A 21,275-nucleotide genomic window follows, 5' to 3' on the forward strand; every position below is an offset into this window, starting at 1 on the left:
CCTGGCGCCCCCGAGCCGCAGCGCTCCTGCACGGCCCGGGGGACACGGCGACAGGGCTCTCCTGCTGTCCCCTGAGCCACAGCGCTCCTGCGCAGGCTTGGGTGATGCGGCGACGGCAAGCTAGGGGCGGGGCTTGCCCCTGCCACCATTAGCACAGGCTCTTGGGCTGCCGGCGCAGCGCTCCGGTTTGCTCTGGCCCCAAAAGACCCCTGGTTATTTTAGGATTAAAACATGTCATTTTCACATGGAACAGTTTGTGGTGATTTTATCAAGTATAATGTGTAATGGGATCGTCTTGATGGTGCCACCAATATTCTGGAATGCTCTCCTCTACAATATATTTGGCTTCTTCACTTTCTGAGTCTCTGAGGCAAAAAAAGACTATCTTGGAAATAGACTTTTCATTTGAGTTAATGTTGACAACAGAGGAGATAGTCTGTTGATTTGGGTTTTTGCAGATACTCGATTTGAGGTTATGGGGTTCCTCTATTTTACTATGATCTTAACTAATGGTTGTCTTATTGCTTCTTTGTATTTAACTTTGTGTTTTAACTTTTTAAATAAGGCCCTAAAATACAGGTATGATTTCAGATAATGAGTGATTTGCTAGAAAGCATGATTGAAGGTTTCATTTGAGAAGTGCTGTCTGCCCCTTAAACTCACATAGCCTTTTGAGGCTGATTTGAAAACTAAACAAAAATTTTCTTACTAGCCCCATATTGTGCACAAAGTTCTCCATTCAGCCAAGCATCTACATGTGGAATCCTGTTTCAATGTACATATATGTCCAAGGGATTTTTTTTTATAAGTTCACTGCCATCAGATCAAGACTAATTTAACAAAAAATCAAAGCATTTGATTTTACTTAAACATAAACACATGCACAAATAAAGAAGTATAAAGACTCTGATTCAATAGGAACATGCCTAGAATTATTTTAAAGGATCAGCTTTTGGTGCAAATGTATAATAAACCCACAAGATAAAATATTTATTTTCCTCACCTAAAAAACAAGCAACCCAGAATTAAGATATACACAGGATACCCAGATTTATCCCTAATAAAACCTTTGAAGATTTATACAATCTTTACAGAAACATACAGTGTATCAAAATCTGCATAAATCAAATTTATAAAATGTGTAGAAATGCATAGTGATCAACTTACAAAGCAAGGATATGGGAACTACTTTTTAAAAGCAGGTTACAGTAGGAAAAGTCATTAGAGTAACAGTTTTTGTTGTCTTGTAAGATTTGGAATTTAAAAATACAGATCCGTATTCACATAAAGTATTGGATTTTAATGACATTGCACACAATACCCATTTAACACAGACGTGCACAATCTATGTGCAATCTCTTTCACTTATGCATAGTAATGTGATTAAATTAAACTCTAGTCAACGAAGAGAATGAATCAGTTTTCATATACACAACTAATGAAATATGCCCACACCCTTATAATCCTTTAGTCCTCCTTTATTTAGTATTTGTTCACACCTTTTAAAAAGGCCAGAAAAGACTCAAGCCACAAAAGATCTCAGGCCACATGTACCTGGCCTTTGTAAGGCCAAAATTCTGTGTTCATGAAAATGTTATATGCTACTTTGAACTGCACCTAAATGGGAAAAAAGACCTTATAATGGAAGCATTTCCATTACCTCTCCTTAGGAGTTCTTTCACTTTTGTTCACAAATTATGCTATTGAAACCAAAGCATACTTGAGACACCAGTTGAATAATTTAGGAAGTTAGTTTCCATCTGAAATATGCAGTCATATGCACAGCAAACCAACTGATCCAAGTGGGACTCTTTGTGCCGAACTGCTTACAGGACCCACAGCCCAATACAGCATGGTTAAACTGATGGAAATCTCTGTGGGATTATGCCCAGCATCTCATCCTTCAGATTAAGTCTTAAAGCAGGTTTGGCGGTTCACATTTTTAAAAATCAAAATTTAAGATTACCTTAAAAGCAAAAACTTTCAGCACAAATATTCAGTAAACTATACCTTAGTATGTGAACTTCCTAATATTCCACACACCCCCTTTTCTTTCCATGCTATGGCACAATTATGGAATTTGGAATCACGACACTGGATAAGTGTCAGCATAAATCCTAGTGTCAAAAACACTTTGTGATTTTTTTTTCCAAATATGGGAGGGAGAAAGTTTGAGGGAGAAGACACTTTTGTACAAAATAATAAATCTAGCCCCCCAATCTGCCCATTTCTAATCTATATATGACTCTATAACTAGATGCATCCCCTCTGCATGCTGCCTGCTTGCACAATAATCACGAAACAAAATGTTTCAGTTCTTCATCAACCAGCTTCCCTTTGTCACAAGAAAAGTGAAGAATCAGATCAATTTTACTCTTCTGTGTTCTGCAGAAGTCGATATATTTCAATTCTGACATATACAGAAGATTTGTAAGGCTTTGATACAGCAGGGAAGTTAGTGCTTGTATGTTTTTAGCTGTAATTTGGAGTGCTCACTTCCACTGAATGCATCACATAGTGCTAAGTTTCAGCTTGATATTGCAAAACAGAAGATTTAAACTGCTTTAATGCTATTTCACACAAGTGGTTCATGGATTTAAGTGCTACCCAGTATCTAACCTTCTTTAAAGGTTCTGATGAAGTTACAGGATCATAGTTTTGGGTTTTTCGTGCAGCCTTTAATTCACAGAAGCCCTGTACAGAGGATGCGGATCACAGGGAGGGAGTGTACGCATGGACACTTTCTCCACACATTTGCACGGTGCAGATCATTTGGTGATCACCCAGAGGTGGAGCTCAGAACACTCATTCCTGGTTTTCCTCCCTGTGTGATCAGCCAGGGGACGGATGGGTCTTCTGTACAGGGCTAGTAAGACTTGTGCACCAGTTGGTTACTTTAATGGTATGGAATAAGCAGTACACTAGAGAACACGGCAATAATTTTTTTCTTTAAGTGTCATGTGGGTAGTACCAACTCGCCCCTGTTCGAAAAGGAGACACCTAACCATACCCATACTATAAAACAAAAAGCTTTTCTTGTGGAAAATACAGAGGTAAAATTAAAGAGGCACTAAATATGTTGAAAATTCACCTTTCAGAAAAGCAGCATGACTGTGAAAGAAGGCCACCCTGGCTAAAAACCTGTGGCAGTGCTTATAATATGTAAAATCAAAACAACGTACAACAGGTTGATAATCACCATGTTATAGCAAAATCTGGTTACTCCAACCTTTTTCAAGTGTGAGTGTGTTAAAAAACAGAACAAAACAAAAAACTGCCTGCAGACCCCTGAGTGTAATCCCAAAGAACACAAGAATTGCTTGGATCTGAATCCTTTACCTGTGCATGAGCATAAGGCACATCTGCATGCACAGGAAAGGTGTCTATGTTGCTAACTCTCCTGTGGCCACAGCCCCCTGATATTCCTTCTGCCTTCACGAGGGGCTTTTGGGGAGGCCCAGGGAGAAGGCCCTGCCAGAAGGGGTAGAAGAAAAGTCCCCCTGAACAAGCAGAAGCAACTATAAATTGTTGTCAGATCTAAGCAGATGCTTTTAACTTTGTTCCAGTAAATATGGGAACACCGTGAAAAGCACATTAAATTATCGCCTATTTAAAACATCTTAAAACGAAACACACACAAATAAAGATGTAAACATCTATAAAGTTTAAGGTAAGAGCAGTTTTGTAAACATTAACTGCAGATGATAAATCCATCACAGTCCGTCTATGTCCTTCATCCAGATCAGGAGGTTCTGGGCTCGCAGCCGTACAAAGGTAATAGTTGCAGCAGTTTTCAGGCTATCTCCAGTCCTATACGAATTAAACGGATCAGTAGGTAGGTTTCAGGCTGTTCAGTCTACACGCTAAGGATATTGTTCATTTCCCATTTTTGTGTTGGTTTGCTAGAGTCACAGTCTGAGATGAACACTTGATGCAGAACCTCTGAACGATCCAAACATTTCCCTGAAGGAATATGGGTAAATCTATGTAGATTCTGGAAAATAAAAATCCAAGCAAAAAGTTAATTTTATTTAATTTTTCTCATGGAAACCATGCTAACTTTACTAACTGGAGAGCCAGTTTGGTGTAGTGGTTAAGTGCGCGGACTCTAATCTGGGAGAACTGGGTTTGATTCCCCACTCCTCCACTCACTTGACCTTGGGCAAACCATAGTTCTGGCACAGCTGTCCTTGAAAAAGAGCAGTTTCTGTCAGAGCTCTCTCAGCCCCACCTACCTCACAGGGTGTCTGTTGTGGGGAGGGGAAGGAGTTTGTAAGCCGCTCTGAGACACCTTTGGGTAGTGAAGGGCGGGGTATAAATCCAATCTTTTCTTCAAACTAGTTTTGTGAGCCTCAAGAGAGCTTTAAATGGCTTAGGGGTGGGTGGGATGGTTGTCGTCTTGTGCAGCATGGAAGACAACTGAGAGGAGTTTCAACAGCAGTCGGTGATATGCCACTCTGCTGCCTGAAGACGTTAATATATGTTACAAATTCCACTGTGCCAGTGAAAGGTCCTTGTCTGAGCCAAAGGAGCTCTGTGGGTCTTGGACCTATCTCGGCTCTTGGGAGTCAGTGTGGTGCAACGGCTAGAGTATCAGACCAGGATCTGGGAGAACCAGGTATGAATCCCCACTCTGCCATGGAAGTTTACTGGGTCAGCTTGGACCCACCACTCTCTCAGCCCAGCCTACCTCTCAGGGCTGCTGTTGTGAGGTTAGAGTGGAAGAGAAGAGAACAGTGCTGTCAGCAGCTTTGGGTTCCCATTAAGGAGAAAAGCCAGGTATAACAAACAAATAAGTGTCGTTTTAATCCCAAATGTATTAGTTGTTATTAAAATATTTTCAAGAGAAAAGGAGCATGAACATTAAGGGATTCATGAGTGCCTTCGCCATCACGCTGCAAGCAAACAGGCACACTCTGTTCCTGATCAAAAAGGTATTATTCTGCAGCAGCAGAACCGCAAAAGGAGACTCTGGCATGAAGCTGCTGCATTAGAAGTCTGACACCAGCTCCCAAGGACTTTACTAAGTACTTGGAATTCCTCAGCCATCACACAGTTTGATCTGCAAGCCTTAGGTATTCAGTTGTAAAGGAAATGCACTCTGCATGCAGATTTCTGTTCTCATTGATACACCCAGGTTTCTGTCTGTCTTCCTTACTCCACCCCGTTTCTAGGATAGCCATCTGACTCCTACATCTAAGCCCATTAGATACCTTGAAGTACTGCCACTCCTTGTATTCATTTAGATTGCAGTGTGTAATCATGACTTTTGATCCATCTGGTCCTTTCGTCAAGCACTGGTCATATTGCATGAGCTGATTTGCTTCATTGATTCTGAACAGCTACCAGGGGGGAAAGAAAATACTATTCAAATAATGAAATATTTCCTAACAATAAAATCTGAAGTAGTACATGGATACTGTTGTGTTTTAACAAACAAGTAAATATCTACCGTACTATTATTAAAAGTTCATAACTGATTAAATACTATCATGTAATATTCCCTTTAAATCAAATCCCATCAAAGCCTTTCCTCCCAAACTGAAAGCAACTTATCACACATATACCTTGTTTCCAATTGTTCAAGTTTCTCAAGCTTTATAGGCAGATGCTTTGTCAACCTTATTAGGAGCCTGCACTCATTCCTTTTATCACCTCATATAACATGGAATGCAGTCCTATTGCTCCATAAAAGATGTTCCTTGTGTCAACACCCCTAACAAGCATCTTAACTCCTCAACGCTGAGAGTCTGCCTTGGAGAACAGCAGAACAGTTTAACAATGGGAGAAACAAGGAGTTGGAACCTAAAAGATCACTCTCCCAATCAGCAAGTAGACAATCCTTTACAACTAGTTAAATCAGTCAAAGATTCAGAATGGGCCCAAGGAGATGGAGGCCTGTGAAGGCATCCTATCATGTGACCTACTGGCTACTACATGAAGGGTTACCACAAGTGCATCACATGCCTTCGCCTGTAGGCACTTCAATCTAAAACTGCACTACTGACTGGGAGAAGTGGGTTCTAATTTCACAACCAACTGACCAGTTTCTCTTATTGAACTTTTAAACTTAAAATTAAACATCAGCAGCAATTACATGCTTTGGACTTGGCGCAGAATAAATCAACTGAGGACAAAACTTAGATTCAAAAGAGTATTTATTCTAAATAGAAAGTGGGGCATAAACACTCTAAAATACAATTCTGGCATCACCTAATTCAAAACATACCAAAATAACTTACTTGATTTCCTCCCATTCTATGGCACGGTCCAAGCTCTACAAAGCCTCCATTGGTGTGCCCCATGCTGTCTATGCAGTAAGCAGTTTCAAAGCCTCTAATCTGGAATATGAATATATATATAGTTTATATCTAAATGTTATATAAGAAAAAGATACAGGTACTTTTAAACAGTATGTAACTGCATGAAAAGATTCCTGAATCAACATGAAACAATTCAATAAAGGTATCAGTTCAGCGTGCTGGAGCCAGACTATATCAAGAGACTCTTAAAAGACAGAAGAAAAGCAATCCCTCCTGGATAAATGCATGTCAAGGTCAACACTTCTGGAGTACTTTAAATATGGATATATACAAAACTGCAGAGAAAAAAAAAAAAGAAAAGTTTGCAACAGACAATCATAATTTGTGAGATGGCTCTATCTATCTATCTATCTATCTATCTATCTATCTATCGCCATGGGAAAGCTGGAAAAGTAATAAAAGCAAAATAATGATAAGGCTTAACGAGAAATTTCCAAACATGTTACAGCATGGTTACCCTACCCAAGATATTTTTTTTTACAGAAAGCACTTGCTGCAATGATATACAGTTACTACAGTATACTCTTGTATCTTGAAAGGAAAGAAAAGGGGGATTATTCCAAATGAGTCATCTCCTCGAGGCAGGCATTTCCCGACATGTACTGAAAGAGCAGCAGTCACACAGAAAAGGCAATTCCCTGCCCCTTTTTTGTAAGATTGCTTCGATTTAATATGATTTATTGTGTATTCTTAGTGATTGTTAAGAGGACAATTACATGTATCATTGAATTGTTCAATGGATCTGCCTGTACTTGCTAGATTTATTCTAAAATCTACTAGCTATATATACACTTATGCTTCTTGCCTACATTGAACATTCAAATCTTTCAGTTCCTATTCTGTAGACTAGGCATTTTGTGCTCGCTTTGCTTCAACCCTTGATTTCTTTGGTTGCCACCAAATGTGACAGATTGATGGATGAATCATGAATAACGGCTCCCAAAACCCTTTCAGTTCCCACCTCCCTGGCACCTAAATTAGACTCCTTCAGGACCACTCATATTTTAACTACAGACTTCTGCTGTCTTACTACTTGCTTAGTCACACTGCGATATGCAAAGGGGGAGTGCTGTGATCAGCAAAGGCTGTACATTTGTAGCAATGAGGATGTTTGAGTGGAGGACAGTTTGGAAACTTAAAACCAGTGAAACAATAGTGGTGGTGAAATTATAGCTGTTTGTTGGAATGAACTTATAACTTTCTCCAACTATTACGAATGACAGTGCAATCCTGAATAGAATTACACCCTTCTATGCCCACTGAAGAAGAAGAGATTGGATTTATAACCCACCCTTCACTTGGAGTCTCAAAGCAGCTTACAATGTCCTTCCCGTCCTCTCCCCACAACAGACACCTTGTGAGGCAGGTATGGGCTGAGAGAGCTCTTTGAGAACTGCTCTTGAGAGAACAGCTCTGAGAGAACTGTGGCTTGGCCAAGGTCACCCAGCAGCTGTATGTGGAGGAGTGGGGAATCATCAAACCCAGTTCTCCAGATTAGAGTCTGCTACTCTTAACCACTACACTAAACTGTCTATAACTGAAGTCAATGGGGTTAATGCAGGCTATAACTCTTCTTAGGATTGCACAGAATGTCTCTTAATAGCTACATACTATCACTCGTCCATAGAAAATCAGAATTGTGTACTTAGAAAGACTGGATCTTGTGATCGACTAAGCTCTTCAATGTAATACAGTTAGAATTAACTCTAGGAAATATTGTGTAATTTCTTATCTCATACTATTTTACAAGAAAATGTAATTTGTCATCTAGGACAGATCAAATAGCAGCCATTTAGAGGTGTGTTGGCTCACCTGACTGAAGAAACATGTTTTCTAAACCTATTCTTTCCTTTGTATCCCTGCCCCCACTCCGACCATGGCTCCAGCTGTCTGATTATAATATTATGTAGCCTGAACAATAGTTTATCTTTTCATGGTGTCTGAGCATAGAGGATCCTTTCCCAGTGCAGGAGAGTTGGCTACAGGACTCCAAGACTCTCTGAGGCCTTTAATTCTCTGGTGCTGTTGCCATCATGCCTCCATTTTGATTCTTCTTTCTACCCCCTTCCATCTTGACATGGAACCAGCTTCCTTCTTATAGTTTAGAGGCCAGGTTTTTGGCTGTTATCACCCCAAAAGATGGAAAATTGGCAAAAGGAATAGGTCCCCACCTAATCTCATCTCAAATACTGACAGAAGCAGCCATTCCAGGCAGAAGCTGAGCTTCACCCAGTATCAGACCATTTATCAGATGGATTAATCAATCTGCTCTTAGTCTTGTGATCCTGCTGTATTAACACTCTGCCAGAGAAAGAGTCAGCATCTCCCACAATCCAGTCAGACTGTCCCAATCATGTAATTTGGAATGTTTGAATTGTCCACCCCCCCCAACACCCCCCACACCCTAACACACACACACACCTGGAGACCTTCCCTCTGTTTCCTTATTCAGAAATATTCCCAAGACCCTGAACCACTCTCTTCTTTCTTTGGGGCCAATTACATAGCATGCCTGATTCCTTACGTGGCCCCCTCTCCTCTTTCCAAGCATAGTAAAAAAAAGCCCCCCAAAAGCAAGCTGTTTGTCTATAACTGAGGCTAGAATGTGCTCAACATGTACTGGTTTCACCTACGTTTGCTGCCACAGAAGTGTCCTATTCTGACATAAGGAACATTTGTTTGCCTATCTTTCCCTTTAGGTTACCTTTTTGTATGACTGGCCATCAGGATGCCTGGACCCTGGTTTGGGAACTGGACTCCCCTGACATAAATAAATAGGTGGATTCAGTCCTTGCTCTGCGTCACTGGCCTCTTGTCTCCCTTTCAAGTAGACTATCATACACAATGCACGGATTATGAAATAACTGGAATATTTCAGCTCTTCTGGGTTTTGGGTATTGAGTACTTGAGTCTGCTAATGTTAGAAACAGCTGCTTGTGGTGTTTTCACTCTCTCCAGACTCTCAAAGTTGGTTCCAAGCTTGCAGTGGTGTCCTGCAATACTGTCAAAGATCCTTTAGAAGCCCTTTGTTTCTTCCTCATGCTCAAGCCATTTAAGTGTGGACCAGACTTGAACATGTATCTAATGTACGTATGTTAATCTTTACCATGTGTGGACAAATACTGAAATGGAAGGCAGACAATTTCCAAGCTGCTGAGCAAGAAGGATAGACAAAAGAGATAACAGATTTACAGTGCAGTATCTTTTCAAGTGCAGCCAATAAAATTCACAATGAAAACTGCTTCATTTTTTGTCTTCAAAAGCCTTCCAGTATAAGTTATTAGCACAATAAATATTTTAGAAGTCTATTCGTTCATGAGAAGTGCTCTTCAGTCACAGGTTCAGCAAGGAGTACCTCAACCTATTTAAATCCGTACAAAACAAAGAGATTGAAAAAGGCTTGAAGAAACATTCTTACATTATATATTATGCTAGCTATACTTCTAAGGGTCATACTACATGATACGTTTGGCCAAAAGAGGGGTCAGAGTTACTCTAACCCTGGCTCACTTTTCCTGCAGCCACATGGCAGTTGTGGGGACTTATTCAAGTCCCTTAAGGCCCAATTTGGATCTGACTGTGGCATCAAGTGAGGCCTTCTCACCTACTCCAGTTTTCCTGAACAGAAATGGCACTGCAGTCTCAATCCAAATCAGGCACTGGGGCAAGTAAGTTCCCCACATCTGCCATGTGGCTACACAGAAAGTGAGTCAGGTCAGGGGAACCCCACCCCCAGCCATGGGTAAATGTATTGAGTATCTTAGCCTTAATTCCCACATGGTAGCTTGCAGTGGTTTTAGGATTTACCTCTCCCCACTCCACATTTTTCGGTGGTAAAGGGTAGTGTGATGTGATATCATAAGCTATTTCTTCCATGAACCATTTGAAACTTTTACATTGATGATCTTCACGAAATTTCTTCAATTCAGATATATCACCGTAAGCTAGTGCTTTTGTCTCAGGACGACTAGCATAGAAGTAATCTTTGTATTCATCCCACCAGACCTCCACAACTCTGACATAGTTCTGAAAAAAAGAAAAAAGAAAGAATTATAACATATAATAGCAAAAAACCTCAAACCTGAATTACTTTATATCTCCCCTTTTTATTTTGGGATTGTACTTTTCAGGAGGAGAAGTAGGGTAGTTTTAATCACAGCAATTAAAAGAAAACTTTTCAAGGGCTATTACACAACATCACCGTTTTGGCATCTTTATTTAAAAATACTACAGCATTGTAAATGCCTTAAAATATAAAACCATCTCAGGACTAAGAATGGCGTAGTAAAGTCCAGTTGGGGGGCAATCTCAATATAATAATGTATTAAGGAACTTGTACTTTTTTTACTGGAAAAAGAATGTTGGCTAGTCCTCAACAGGTACCCACTCACTGAGAGATCAGCAAATTGTAAGTCATATGTACATATATGAAACCAAAGTGAGCAGTACCAGTTTTAATAAAGAATTCACTGACTAGCACTGACTAGAAAACAGCAAACTCTTGTTCTTTTCTACTGCTACAGACAGACTAACACGGCTACCCATCTTGATCTAGCATTGACTAGGCAAGGACCTTAAATAAATAATTAACATTTATGTGACAGAAACAGAGCAACATATTTTAATCCATCTATAAACCCAATCCTATGTACATTTACTTGGAAGTAAGACCTACTAAGTTCAATAGGCTTTACTGCTGAGTAAGTGTCTATAGGACTGCAACCTGCAACTTTTAATTTAGCCATTGAAGAGGAATGGTGCTTTAATGACACAGGTCGCACTTTTAGAGTAGGCGATGATCCAACATATGCCGGAGGTGGATTCCCCTGCCATCCCTGGAGACGATAAATGTGTCCAACACGAGAACAAGGGACAAACAACAGCTTCCCTCCGCACTGCCAGATCTGCAAAGGGAAGAGGGAAAAAATTAAACACGCACAAACAGAGATTAGAATATCAAAAGGAGGCCTGTAGTGGGGCTTTTGGGGGCTCTGCCCCCTTTCTTAAAGGCACAGCCCCACAAGAATTTTGCCTGTAAATGCCTTTTCAATCATTTTCAATCATTTTTTAAAGGCATGCGCTCCTTAAGCAGAGTGGGGTGATGTAGTTGACTAATTCCCACACTGAGCAAGGGAATTGGAGTTGGTAACCTCTAGGATCCCTTCTAACTCTGTGTTAAGAAACTGGTCACCTTTAAGAGAGTTTTTCTGCCTAAATGTTAGCTTTCATGACTTTATAAGTCATCACCCCCACCTGCCAGCTTGCTATCAGAATTTCTGCTTAGGCTGGCAGAAGTGATTAACTTGCAGCAGCTGAGAACTGTCATCTAAAGTGGTTGACAGCAGCTATTAGGAAAGACTCCCTTATTAAAGGGACATCAATAAGAGAAATAAACTAAAGGCCTCTGAGGATGATTTGGAATTTATCTTAGAAGACCCAATGGATTCTGTACAACAACTGATGAATCTGATTAATGAATATGGAAAAATGGCGGGAATGAAAATAAACTATCAGAAGACAAAAATGATTACGAAAAATATGACATTGAAACAAAGACTTGAAATAGCACTGTTGACTGGATTTCAACTGGAGAAGAAAGTCAAATATTTGGGTATTAATATTACAGCAAAATGTAGTTCCCTGATGAAAGATAATTATAACGAAGTGTTGCATGAAAAACAATTATAACACAGTGTTGCAAGACATTAAAAAGGGTTTAGAGAAATGGAAAAGTTTCAAGTATCACTAATGGGCAGAATAGTAATTTTGAAAATGAATGTTTTACCACGTATGATGTTTTTATTTCAGACACTGCCGATATACATTAAACCAAAACCAAAATATCCCGTGTAAATAACAATTGTTCATGGTCTACTAACACACAAAGTTTTTACTAAAGGCATATGCCTCAAACACCATGCATGAATCAAAAACAATACATGAAATAAACTGAATATTCTAATATGCTCCACTACTGCTATAGAATATTCACAGTTTATTTCATGTATTGTTTTTGATTCATGCATGGTGTTCGAGGCATATGCCTTTAGTAAAAACTTTGTGTGTTAGTAGACCTTGAACAATTGTTATTTACACGGGATATTTTGGTTTTGGTTTGTACTGAGTGTAGTATCTCTGTGATCCTGTTGTGTTTAGTGATATACATTAAACAACATTTCTTTGACAAATTGAATAAACTGACACAGAATTTTATATGGCAAGGGAAAAAGCCAAGAATTAAATTGAAAGCCTTGCAGGATGCGAAAGATAATGCTGGATTTGGAGTACCAGACTGGAAGAATTAGTATAGAGCAGCAAGTTTGGTTTGGCTGAGAGAATGGATTCTACTTGCAGAACATAGGCTGCTGGCTCTAGGACACGATTTAAAACTGGGATGGCACTCCTTTTATGGTATGGGAAAAGCTCCGGACATTAATATTTTAAAAATCAGATCATTACTGACAACATGGGAAAAGATTCCTCCGCTTGATATATACTAAAATTCCAAGATGGGTGTCTCCAGTGGAAGCTTTTTCTTAACCAACTTTGACTTCAAAATAAGCAGTTATTAGATATGCAGAACTGTTAGATGATAAAAATAATTTAAAATCTCAGAAAAATGAAATAAAGTTAGACTGGTGGACTAGAATGTAAGTGGAATCTAGATATAGTAAGGGTGAACAGACAGATGGAGTCTATTCAGAACAATGTGCATATGAAAAATTATTATGTACTTAAAGAGAAAAACTTATTAAGAAAATGTATGGTATGCTGATGCAATTGAAAATGCAGGACGAAATAGTTAAAGAATGTATGGTTAGATTGATGCAAAATGTGGGTTATAACATCGATCTCTCACAGTGGAGTAAAATATGGAAAGTGAATACCAAGTTGACTAAATCTGTTTTGTTCAAAGAAAACTTATATAAAATGTTCTATAGATGGCATCTAACCCCCAGATAGATTGGCTAAAATATATAAAAACTTGAGTAATATGTGTTGGAAGTGTAATAACCATATTGGGTCGTATTACCATATGTGGTGTACATGTAAAAAGGTTCATAAATTCAGGATTGGAGTGCATACTTTCTTACAGTCAGTCTTGAATATTACAATATCTTTTAAGCCAGAGATATTTTTGTTAAACTGTTTACGAGATGAGTTAGATAAGAATCACAGATACTTTATTTTACATGTTATAACAGCTGCCAGAATTTTATTTGCAATGGCATGGAGGACATTGACGATTCCAACGCTACATGAGTTGATATTGAAGATTATGGAATGTGCTGAAATGGACAAGTTGACAAATATATTAAAAGGAAAAATGGAAGAAGAATTCATGGGACCTTGGAGAGCGTTCTATGACTGGTTAAAGCTTAAGTATTAAGAAAATAAGATCAAGTGAAGAATAATAAGATGAAGTAGTTGTGAAATTGTAATGAGAAGATATGCATGCAGAATGCTAAATTGGAATTTTTAAATATTTATGTATTTTTTTCTCTTCCTTCCTTTCCCCTTCTCCCCTTTCTGTATATAAGCTAATACAATTAAAAAATAAAATAAAATAAAGTGTATGACAGCTTGCAATTTAGAGATCTATCCTGGTAACAGCTATTGGCTAAATGGCTTTTCTTTCCGCACTGAGAACTTCAGCCCCACCAGAAAAAAAATTGCCACACAAACCACAAAATCCTACGGGCCTGATCAAAGGACGGGTGGTACATATCAGGCTGCAGACAGTAAGCTGATGTTAGCAAAGCAACTACTTCACAACCCAAGAGAAACAGCAGCCCCACAGAAAATCAAGCTTCAGCTTTCAAACACTGCAATGGAAGGCAGGAATGAAACATAGTTGTCTCTCTATATCACTGGATAGGAATGGGATAATGGGAAGACAGCAGCACTTCAGTCACTAGACAATCGAGACACATGTAAGAACTGGGTTGAGATTAGACTCATATTTACTTGAAGAATTAATGTTTCATTCATAATGTTGCTTACCTTGTATGAAATTTCAAAGTTTTCACCACCCCAGATTTGTAGACCTGGGTCATAGAGACCTAGTTCAAAAAAGAAGTCACGTTCAATGGCAAATAATCCACCAGCCATTGCAGGGGATCTAGGAGAGAGAAAATGTAATAAAAAGTTCACATGGCATGGAGATGAAAAAGAAATGCCTTTATATAAAAAAGCAACTAGCTATTGTCTTAGATCAAAAAGAAACTATAAAGCTTTGTTGGTGGCAAAAAACAAAGTCTACAGCAATGGTTTCAGTTTGAAGTTCTGACTGTAGGCTACGATGATTATAGTTCTGAAATAACGGATATCAAACAAAGGCTACAAGTGACACTCAATTGCACAATTCTTTTCCTTTTTTGTTATTTTTGGACAAAGCAGAATTGGAGGCTGTGATTCAGGATGGAAAGAGTAGCAGGGGGAGGGTCTGCTTAACCTTCATAAACCTTTAGTGCCTCCTGTGGTGAAAAAAATATGTTGTCTGTGCATCATTCCCTACAAGCGGTTTGAGAAGGTGATTTTGAGCAGAAACTCCCTCCTTAGCAGATCTTTTCCTTCTCCACTGCAGTTTCCAAGGCTGCTTTTCATTAATAATACAAAAGCTTTTGCAGGAAACAAATAGCTGAGTGTCACTTAATGTTTGGCCCTAAAAATAGGTGAGTCTATTTTATTTTTAGTTCAGCAATGCTATATAAAGAGATTGGTATAACAGTCTTCCTTTAAATGAGGGAGGGGCAGTCATATCACATTTTTTCCCTTTACAGTTGTGGAGAAATTTTTCATATTATGCCTAAAAATAGCCTTCTTCAGACCACATATGTATGTAGAAGGAGGAAGGGGTTCCTGTTCGCCCTCTAGATACGTTGGCATCTACCTATACATGTTGTTCAATGAGGGCAACTGTGTGCCAGGATCATAGCAGTAGAAGGCTAAATAAGAACACAGTATTTGGCTGCATGAATCAAGGTCTCCTGTTGAACTCAGCTGTTCTGTTTATCTCTAATATGATAACTCTGTTGAATACTGAGATAATGGACTGGAAGTCGGCATGTTCATGGCAGTATTCTGCATTTCAAGGATGAATCCCAGCTCAGCTTGTGTACACATTTTCAAAGGGACAAGGAAAGATGTACAGCATAATGCAATATAACATCTACCCGGAAGATAGAATGGAAGTTGGTATATAAGTCCAGGATACAATTACATGTTTTATCTCCAAATTCAAACTCTAGTCCTTGTATCTATTTAGCAGGACTGGTAAGCAAGGCTTCCCAAACCTTATGCATTTTCAGTTTCAAAGTTTGCTTTGTTTTATTCTAATTATTATTAACAATTGGTATCATTTTAGATATGCTGCAACTAGGAATACCAAGTGTTCCAGGTCCAGCACAGAGATGTGCGTAACCAGTCCTTGGATAACTCCCCTGCTACATGGATATGTTAGTAATAGTTTCAGGTGAGTGTACTTAGTTAAAAGTAATTAATGAAAAAGACATTAAGATGCTTTTCCAGTCAGAATTCTATTGAGGGCACTGGGCATTTCAGTACTCATTCGTTAAGACTATACGCTTGATACATGTATCAGAGCCATGAATCATTCAGAGTTAACTTCAATATTTTCACATTCAAACCCCTTCCCTGAAACCACCAACTAATTTTGTATATTTCCCTCCGTTTACAAAGCAGTTTAGAGGCATGCATGTGTGTCTGTACGGTTCTGCCAGTATAAAGATAGCTAACATCAGGATAACTACAAAACATGAGTACATCATGTGCTATCACACTGACAGAACAGTCTTGTTTTAAAATTACACCTTTTCAAACTTAGATATAACCTCAGAAAGGGAGTTAGGAAGGTCCAAATTTATCATGAATTCTCATTTGTACTAGAAATCTAATTTCTATGAAAATAAACAACACATTTTTATGGTCTTCCTCCACAGTCATGAGGACTAGGAATTCTGCTTTAAAAGTGGAAACTGGGATTTGCAGAAAGCAACATGTACAACATGTATTGCCAAGTATGTGCTGATAATTGTTTTCCTGTTACAGTTGTTTCATAATAGTGCATGAATGCTAAGAAGACATTTAATTCTGTTATAGGGACAACATTTTTATCTTCACAGACTGAAATTGTCCAAAGCTTCATAATTTCTTTGGAATATTTTGGAATGTTAGTGAACACACCAGAAGTTAGGATAAAGTAATACCCAGAATCTCAGAAACTCACATTCAAATAATACACTTAGTTTAAATTAAAGTAATTCTGATTGCAAAGTTAGTCAATCAAAGCAGAACCACAGCTTCACTAGTTTAGGGAAAAAGAGAATGAAAAAAATTTCAGCGTTTTCTAGGCAAACACATTTTGTTAAAAACAAATCACCCATGAAGCAAAGAAAATGGATGGGAAAAAGCAAGAATATTTCCCAAACAGAAGTGTTCAGAACGTTCAGGAAATAGATTTCTACATTATACATTTTCTTTCACTAAATCTCCAGTTATCATATTTTCATTTATCAAACCAGCCGGCTGGGCAGGACTCACTCCTCCAGCTAGCAAGAGCTGTTTATGCATGCCAACCACCTTAGACTGGAGTAACTCTGCATAGGATAGCACTGTTTTGAATATCTGATTCCTAAAAAGCATGCTAAGCAATTTCTGAAACTATATCAGAGGCAGCTCACATATTTTGTTGAACACGAACATCCATCCTACAGTTTACTTAGAGTGCAAAGTATGTGGCAGAGAGGTACAAAGGAAGTTAGTAAGGCTGCATTAGAAGAGCTGGACTATGTATTAGTGAAAAGAATGACCCCTCTTAGCAGAGCATCTGCTTCCATTAGCAATGGCTTAAAAATCAGCAGAGTTCATGCAAGTATTTAATAGTTGAGTACACCCTTAAGAAAAGGAGAAATGGGTAAGTGGTTTAGTGATTACCGATACGGCTCAGTTTTTGTCTTTCTCATTGCCTTCTCACGTTTGGTCAAGGGCACCCTCTTCCAGAGCATACTCCAATCCCATGCTCCTCTAGCAAACCCATCTTCGTCACCACCCCCTTGGGGTACAATCTGATAAGTGTTGCCATCTATGACATCTATAAGCGGCACAGTGCATGTGGTTCTGCAGGATTATGGTGGTGGTGAGGATGAGAGCAGGTACATGGCACATTTAAACGAGTCATGGTTCATGTAAAAGAAAGGGGGGAAAAATGAAAGGATTTAGATAAGCATGAGTTATAAAAACAACGGAAGGAAAACAGCATTCTTTACCGATATGGCTCAGTTTTATATTTTCTTTTTGCCTTTTCCTTGTGGCTTAATGGGATGCGTTTCCACAGCAAGCTCCAGTCCCAGGCCCCTCTGGCAAAGCCATCTTCATCCCCACCTTGCTGTGGCTCAATGGAATAGTCATTCCCATCTATGTAATCTATTAGAGGCACAGTGCATGTCGTTCTGAAACATTCACGGGAGGGGAAGAGACAAGGTTTTAACTGTCTAATCGAATCAGTCAGTTGCTATCTTTTGTACTTTATTCTAACTAGAATAATACACTACCAAAAATGTGCCGTCTTTCTTACAGAAGGATGGGAGAGCAGTAAAAATGTGAACATGACGGATTTAAACTATTAGAGGTATACATTTATGTCACAAGCAGAAATGGCAATAAACCCCTCTAGGTCTTCCTTTATAGATTTCCCCCCTGATGACACATTGTCAAAAGGAATGATGGAAGCCACATGTTTCATATTTTGCAAATATATTATTGTACTGCTAAGAGCAATATGTTTGTTGCTTCCTCCTGTGAGAAGGAGGGAAGGAAGGAGTGATGGACATCTTTTTAGATTGGAAAAAAAGCCTCAGTTTGTATCATTACTTTGTTGTAGGTCTGATTAGAAGCTAAAGAATAATACACTGCTTTAACTTTCCCAATATCTAGCATAAGCAAATAAAAAGGTAACCTGCAAGCCCACAATAAGCAGAGTATTATTACCTGTCTTTAGATATAGGAGCTATTAGTGATGCATACCAGTTTACTGCCACCTCACAGTGGGCATCAAGGTAAATCAAAACCTTTAAAACAAACAGGAAAGGAGATTTCAACTCAGTTGAGATTTCCTTACATGGAACAGATTGATTTACTTGAGCATTTTTCATTTTATGTCAACATCAGTTTAACAAAGGAAACCAGGGTCCCCAGTATTTTCAACCTTGTGGGCACCTTTGGAATTCTGACACAGAGTGGTGACCACAACCAAAAATGGCTGCTGCAGGAGGTGAAACCAATAAAAATGACTGCTGCAGAAGGCGGAGCCAACCACAGAATGTCAGAGGGTGAAGTTATACACAACTCTAAAGTAACTCTTCAACATTTTAGGCAGAATCTTGGTTTAACAGGATGCCTTTAAAAATGAACACACACAGTAATGCAGTGAAGACCCTTGTGCTGTGGTACCAGCAGCGACTGAAGCAAAAAAGAAAAATCTTCACAGGTGGTCAGAAACCCTGCTGGGCAAAAGCCCCAGCCAGCCCTGTCCACTTTCTAAAGACACTTGGAAGGTGCCAGCAAACCTGTTAGTGAGTGCAATGGTGCCCATGGGTGCCACATTGGGCACTCCTGCTAGATAGCATTGTGCAAAGTAAAGAACAGTTATTGACAATCAATGGTTTTAAGATCTGTTCAAAGCAAAATTCAGACTATGGAAAAACAATGGTTTTATTTAGCAAATATTTTCTACCTGTCCAAGTTTAGCCTTCTGGGCTCCAATGCTTCTAGCTTGAATTAAACCTTCTCTCCTTTCGTTTCGAAAAATCTTTACAAGGCCATTCCACTGCTTAATATAATCCTCTAGTCTCTCTTTTAAGTGTGCTATCAAATAATAAAAAGAAGTTTTCATATATGTTATAAATTATATTGCTTTGTGCTTACAATACAATAAATATGAATTGACTAAATACGGAGATTTTGCAGACGTTGAGTATCTTAAATAATCACTGCCTAATTTATTGGACAATGACAACTGCAAGCTAACTTACCAGTAAATTCCACGTTACTTGCATTTATAAAAGCCATGTTGGGAAATACGAGAGACGTGTGTCTTTACAATATTAGAAATGTCAGACCTGAGAATGTGACTGGAGAGACACAGGTCTCAAGCTTGCACCTGTCCCTTTCAGCAATAGGAGGGAACAAACCTTCAGTCATTTTCCAGCCACTTCCTCCACATAACTTTAAAACATGAGTACAAAAATGTAACAGAAGTTGCCTTTATGGTAAGCGCTCAGTCTTTTCTATGTGCACCTTAACACTGTGAACCACAGTCATTGCTGACTAGGGGTAAGTGACAAATTTACAGCTGCCCTGACATGCCAAAAATAATCAAGACTTTTAACTCACATAGTAAAATGCCAACATTTATAAGAAGCAAAATCCAGGAGGTGGTGCAGGAGATGAAGCATTCACATCTCACAATAAATGTTAGTAATGTCTGAATTGGAAGGCAGATGTGGATGCAAAGAAGGTCCAGAAGTACCTTCAGTTGCTCTCCCTTCAAAATGTAGTATGGAATACAGTACTGGCTGACATCGCTTACAGAGTTGGACCTGGTAGTCTGCTGCTTCTTGTGCACCTGCATTAGTAACCTTTACCTATATGGACTGGGTTATCTTTGGAGTGTGTGGGCACAGTTTTATTGCAGTCTCCTCCAAGGTCCTCCACACTATATCTAATGACACATTATAAAATTGCCAATGTGGGTAGCTACTATTATTAATTCTTGTGCGCTTCTCTTTAACATTTTTTTTTACTGTTACTTCTCATGATTCAGGCCACTGTGGCTTGTCTAGTCACTAGAAACACTGTCTGAAATAAAACCTGCAAAACTGTTCCTCTAAACTAAAGCAAAACCCGTCAGTAAAATGTGATGGCCAGAAAGACAGCAACAACACAATGCATGTGAGAACTGGAGCATCCCACAGGACTTTTGTCCACACCAACTTTTATGGTACAATTGGCTTTAAGTTTTCAAATTTGCCCCTGTATACTTCTACAAACTGGGCCCAGCCCACAGTAAATCCCTGAACTTAAGTATTATAATTAAACTCTGCACTTAAGCATTACACACCCAGATTTCTTTGCTCGTTAAGACTCAACTCGTCCCACTCCTAACATTCCAGTTTGAGGACTACCACTCGTGCTCACCCAACCACATAACTAGTTTGACCATGAAAGTGTGTAGAATGGTACCTTTAGTGCTAACAGTGGTGACTATTTCACTGCACTACACCCAGAGGCAATGAAAATCCGAGATTGACTGATGAAGGATCTATAGATGGATAGGTATAGCTTCCTACACTTCTGATTTTGTACCCTAAGCCTGACTTGGACATAGGAAAACATTATGTCAATATGCCCTTGGTCATGAAAACTACTATGATTCAATTACTATTAGGGGTGTGCATTTGGTTTATCCGCGTTGGAAAAATACCCCCAAAATACAGTGATATGTATTTGGCTACCAATATAGCTGACCCTGGAAAAAAATCTGATTTTTTTTTTTTTTTGCTTTTATTTGGGTGCATTCAGCTATATTGAGACGGCATTTAAAGAGATCACGGTCTCTTTAAATGCCTTCTCCTCCAAGCCCCACTACCACGGTGCGACTCAGCAAGTGAACTCAGAAGGCTGCTGCCGCACTTGATGAAGGCAGTAGGCATGTAAAGAGGCTGTGGTCTATTTAAATGCCTACTTCTCCAAGTTCCGCCACAGTATGACTCAGTGAGTCCACAGGGTATAATGGAGCCAAAAAATTTCGGGTTTTTCAAAAAATTCCCAAATCCCAATGCCATACTGATACTGGGATTCGGGAATATCAGGAAATACCAATATTTTTCAGGCTCACTATATTCAAACCCCCCCCCCCCCTCTTTTTTTTTG

The 21,275-nt window shown here is 39.0% G+C and overlaps 1 protein-coding gene across 1 annotated transcript in view; it reads right to left on the reverse strand.

Moving 5' to 3' along the window:
• Positions 1-1,160: 1,160 nt before the first annotated feature.
• The window catches only part of GALNT7 (polypeptide N-acetylgalactosaminyltransferase 7), a 38,569-nt gene continuing 18,454 nt past the window's right edge, over positions 1,161-21,275 (reverse strand). Inside the window, exons 4-12 of the mRNA XM_015408132.1 lie at positions 19,078-19,208; positions 18,333-18,412; positions 17,280-17,462; positions 14,328-14,445; positions 11,105-11,227; positions 10,131-10,349; positions 6,243-6,341; positions 5,214-5,342; positions 1,161-3,994 (exon numbers count right to left, since the gene is read on the reverse strand). Coding sequence (XP_015263618.1) covers positions 3,857-3,994; positions 5,214-5,342; positions 6,243-6,341; positions 10,131-10,349; positions 11,105-11,227; positions 14,328-14,445; positions 17,280-17,462; positions 18,333-18,412; positions 19,078-19,208 — 1,220 coding nt within the window. The 3' untranslated portion in view covers positions 1,161-3,856. The remainder of the gene's footprint in view (positions 3,995-5,213; positions 5,343-6,242; positions 6,342-10,130; positions 10,350-11,104; positions 11,228-14,327; positions 14,446-17,279; positions 17,463-18,332; positions 18,413-19,077; positions 19,209-21,275) is intronic.

The sequence above is a fragment of the Gekko japonicus genome, unplaced genomic scaffold (assembly GCF_001447785.1).
Source record: "Gekko japonicus isolate JY-2015 unplaced genomic scaffold, Gekko_japonicus_V1.1 scaffold109, whole genome shotgun sequence".
NCBI classification, from domain to species: Eukaryota; Metazoa; Chordata; class Lepidosauria; order Squamata; family Gekkonidae; genus Gekko; species Gekko japonicus.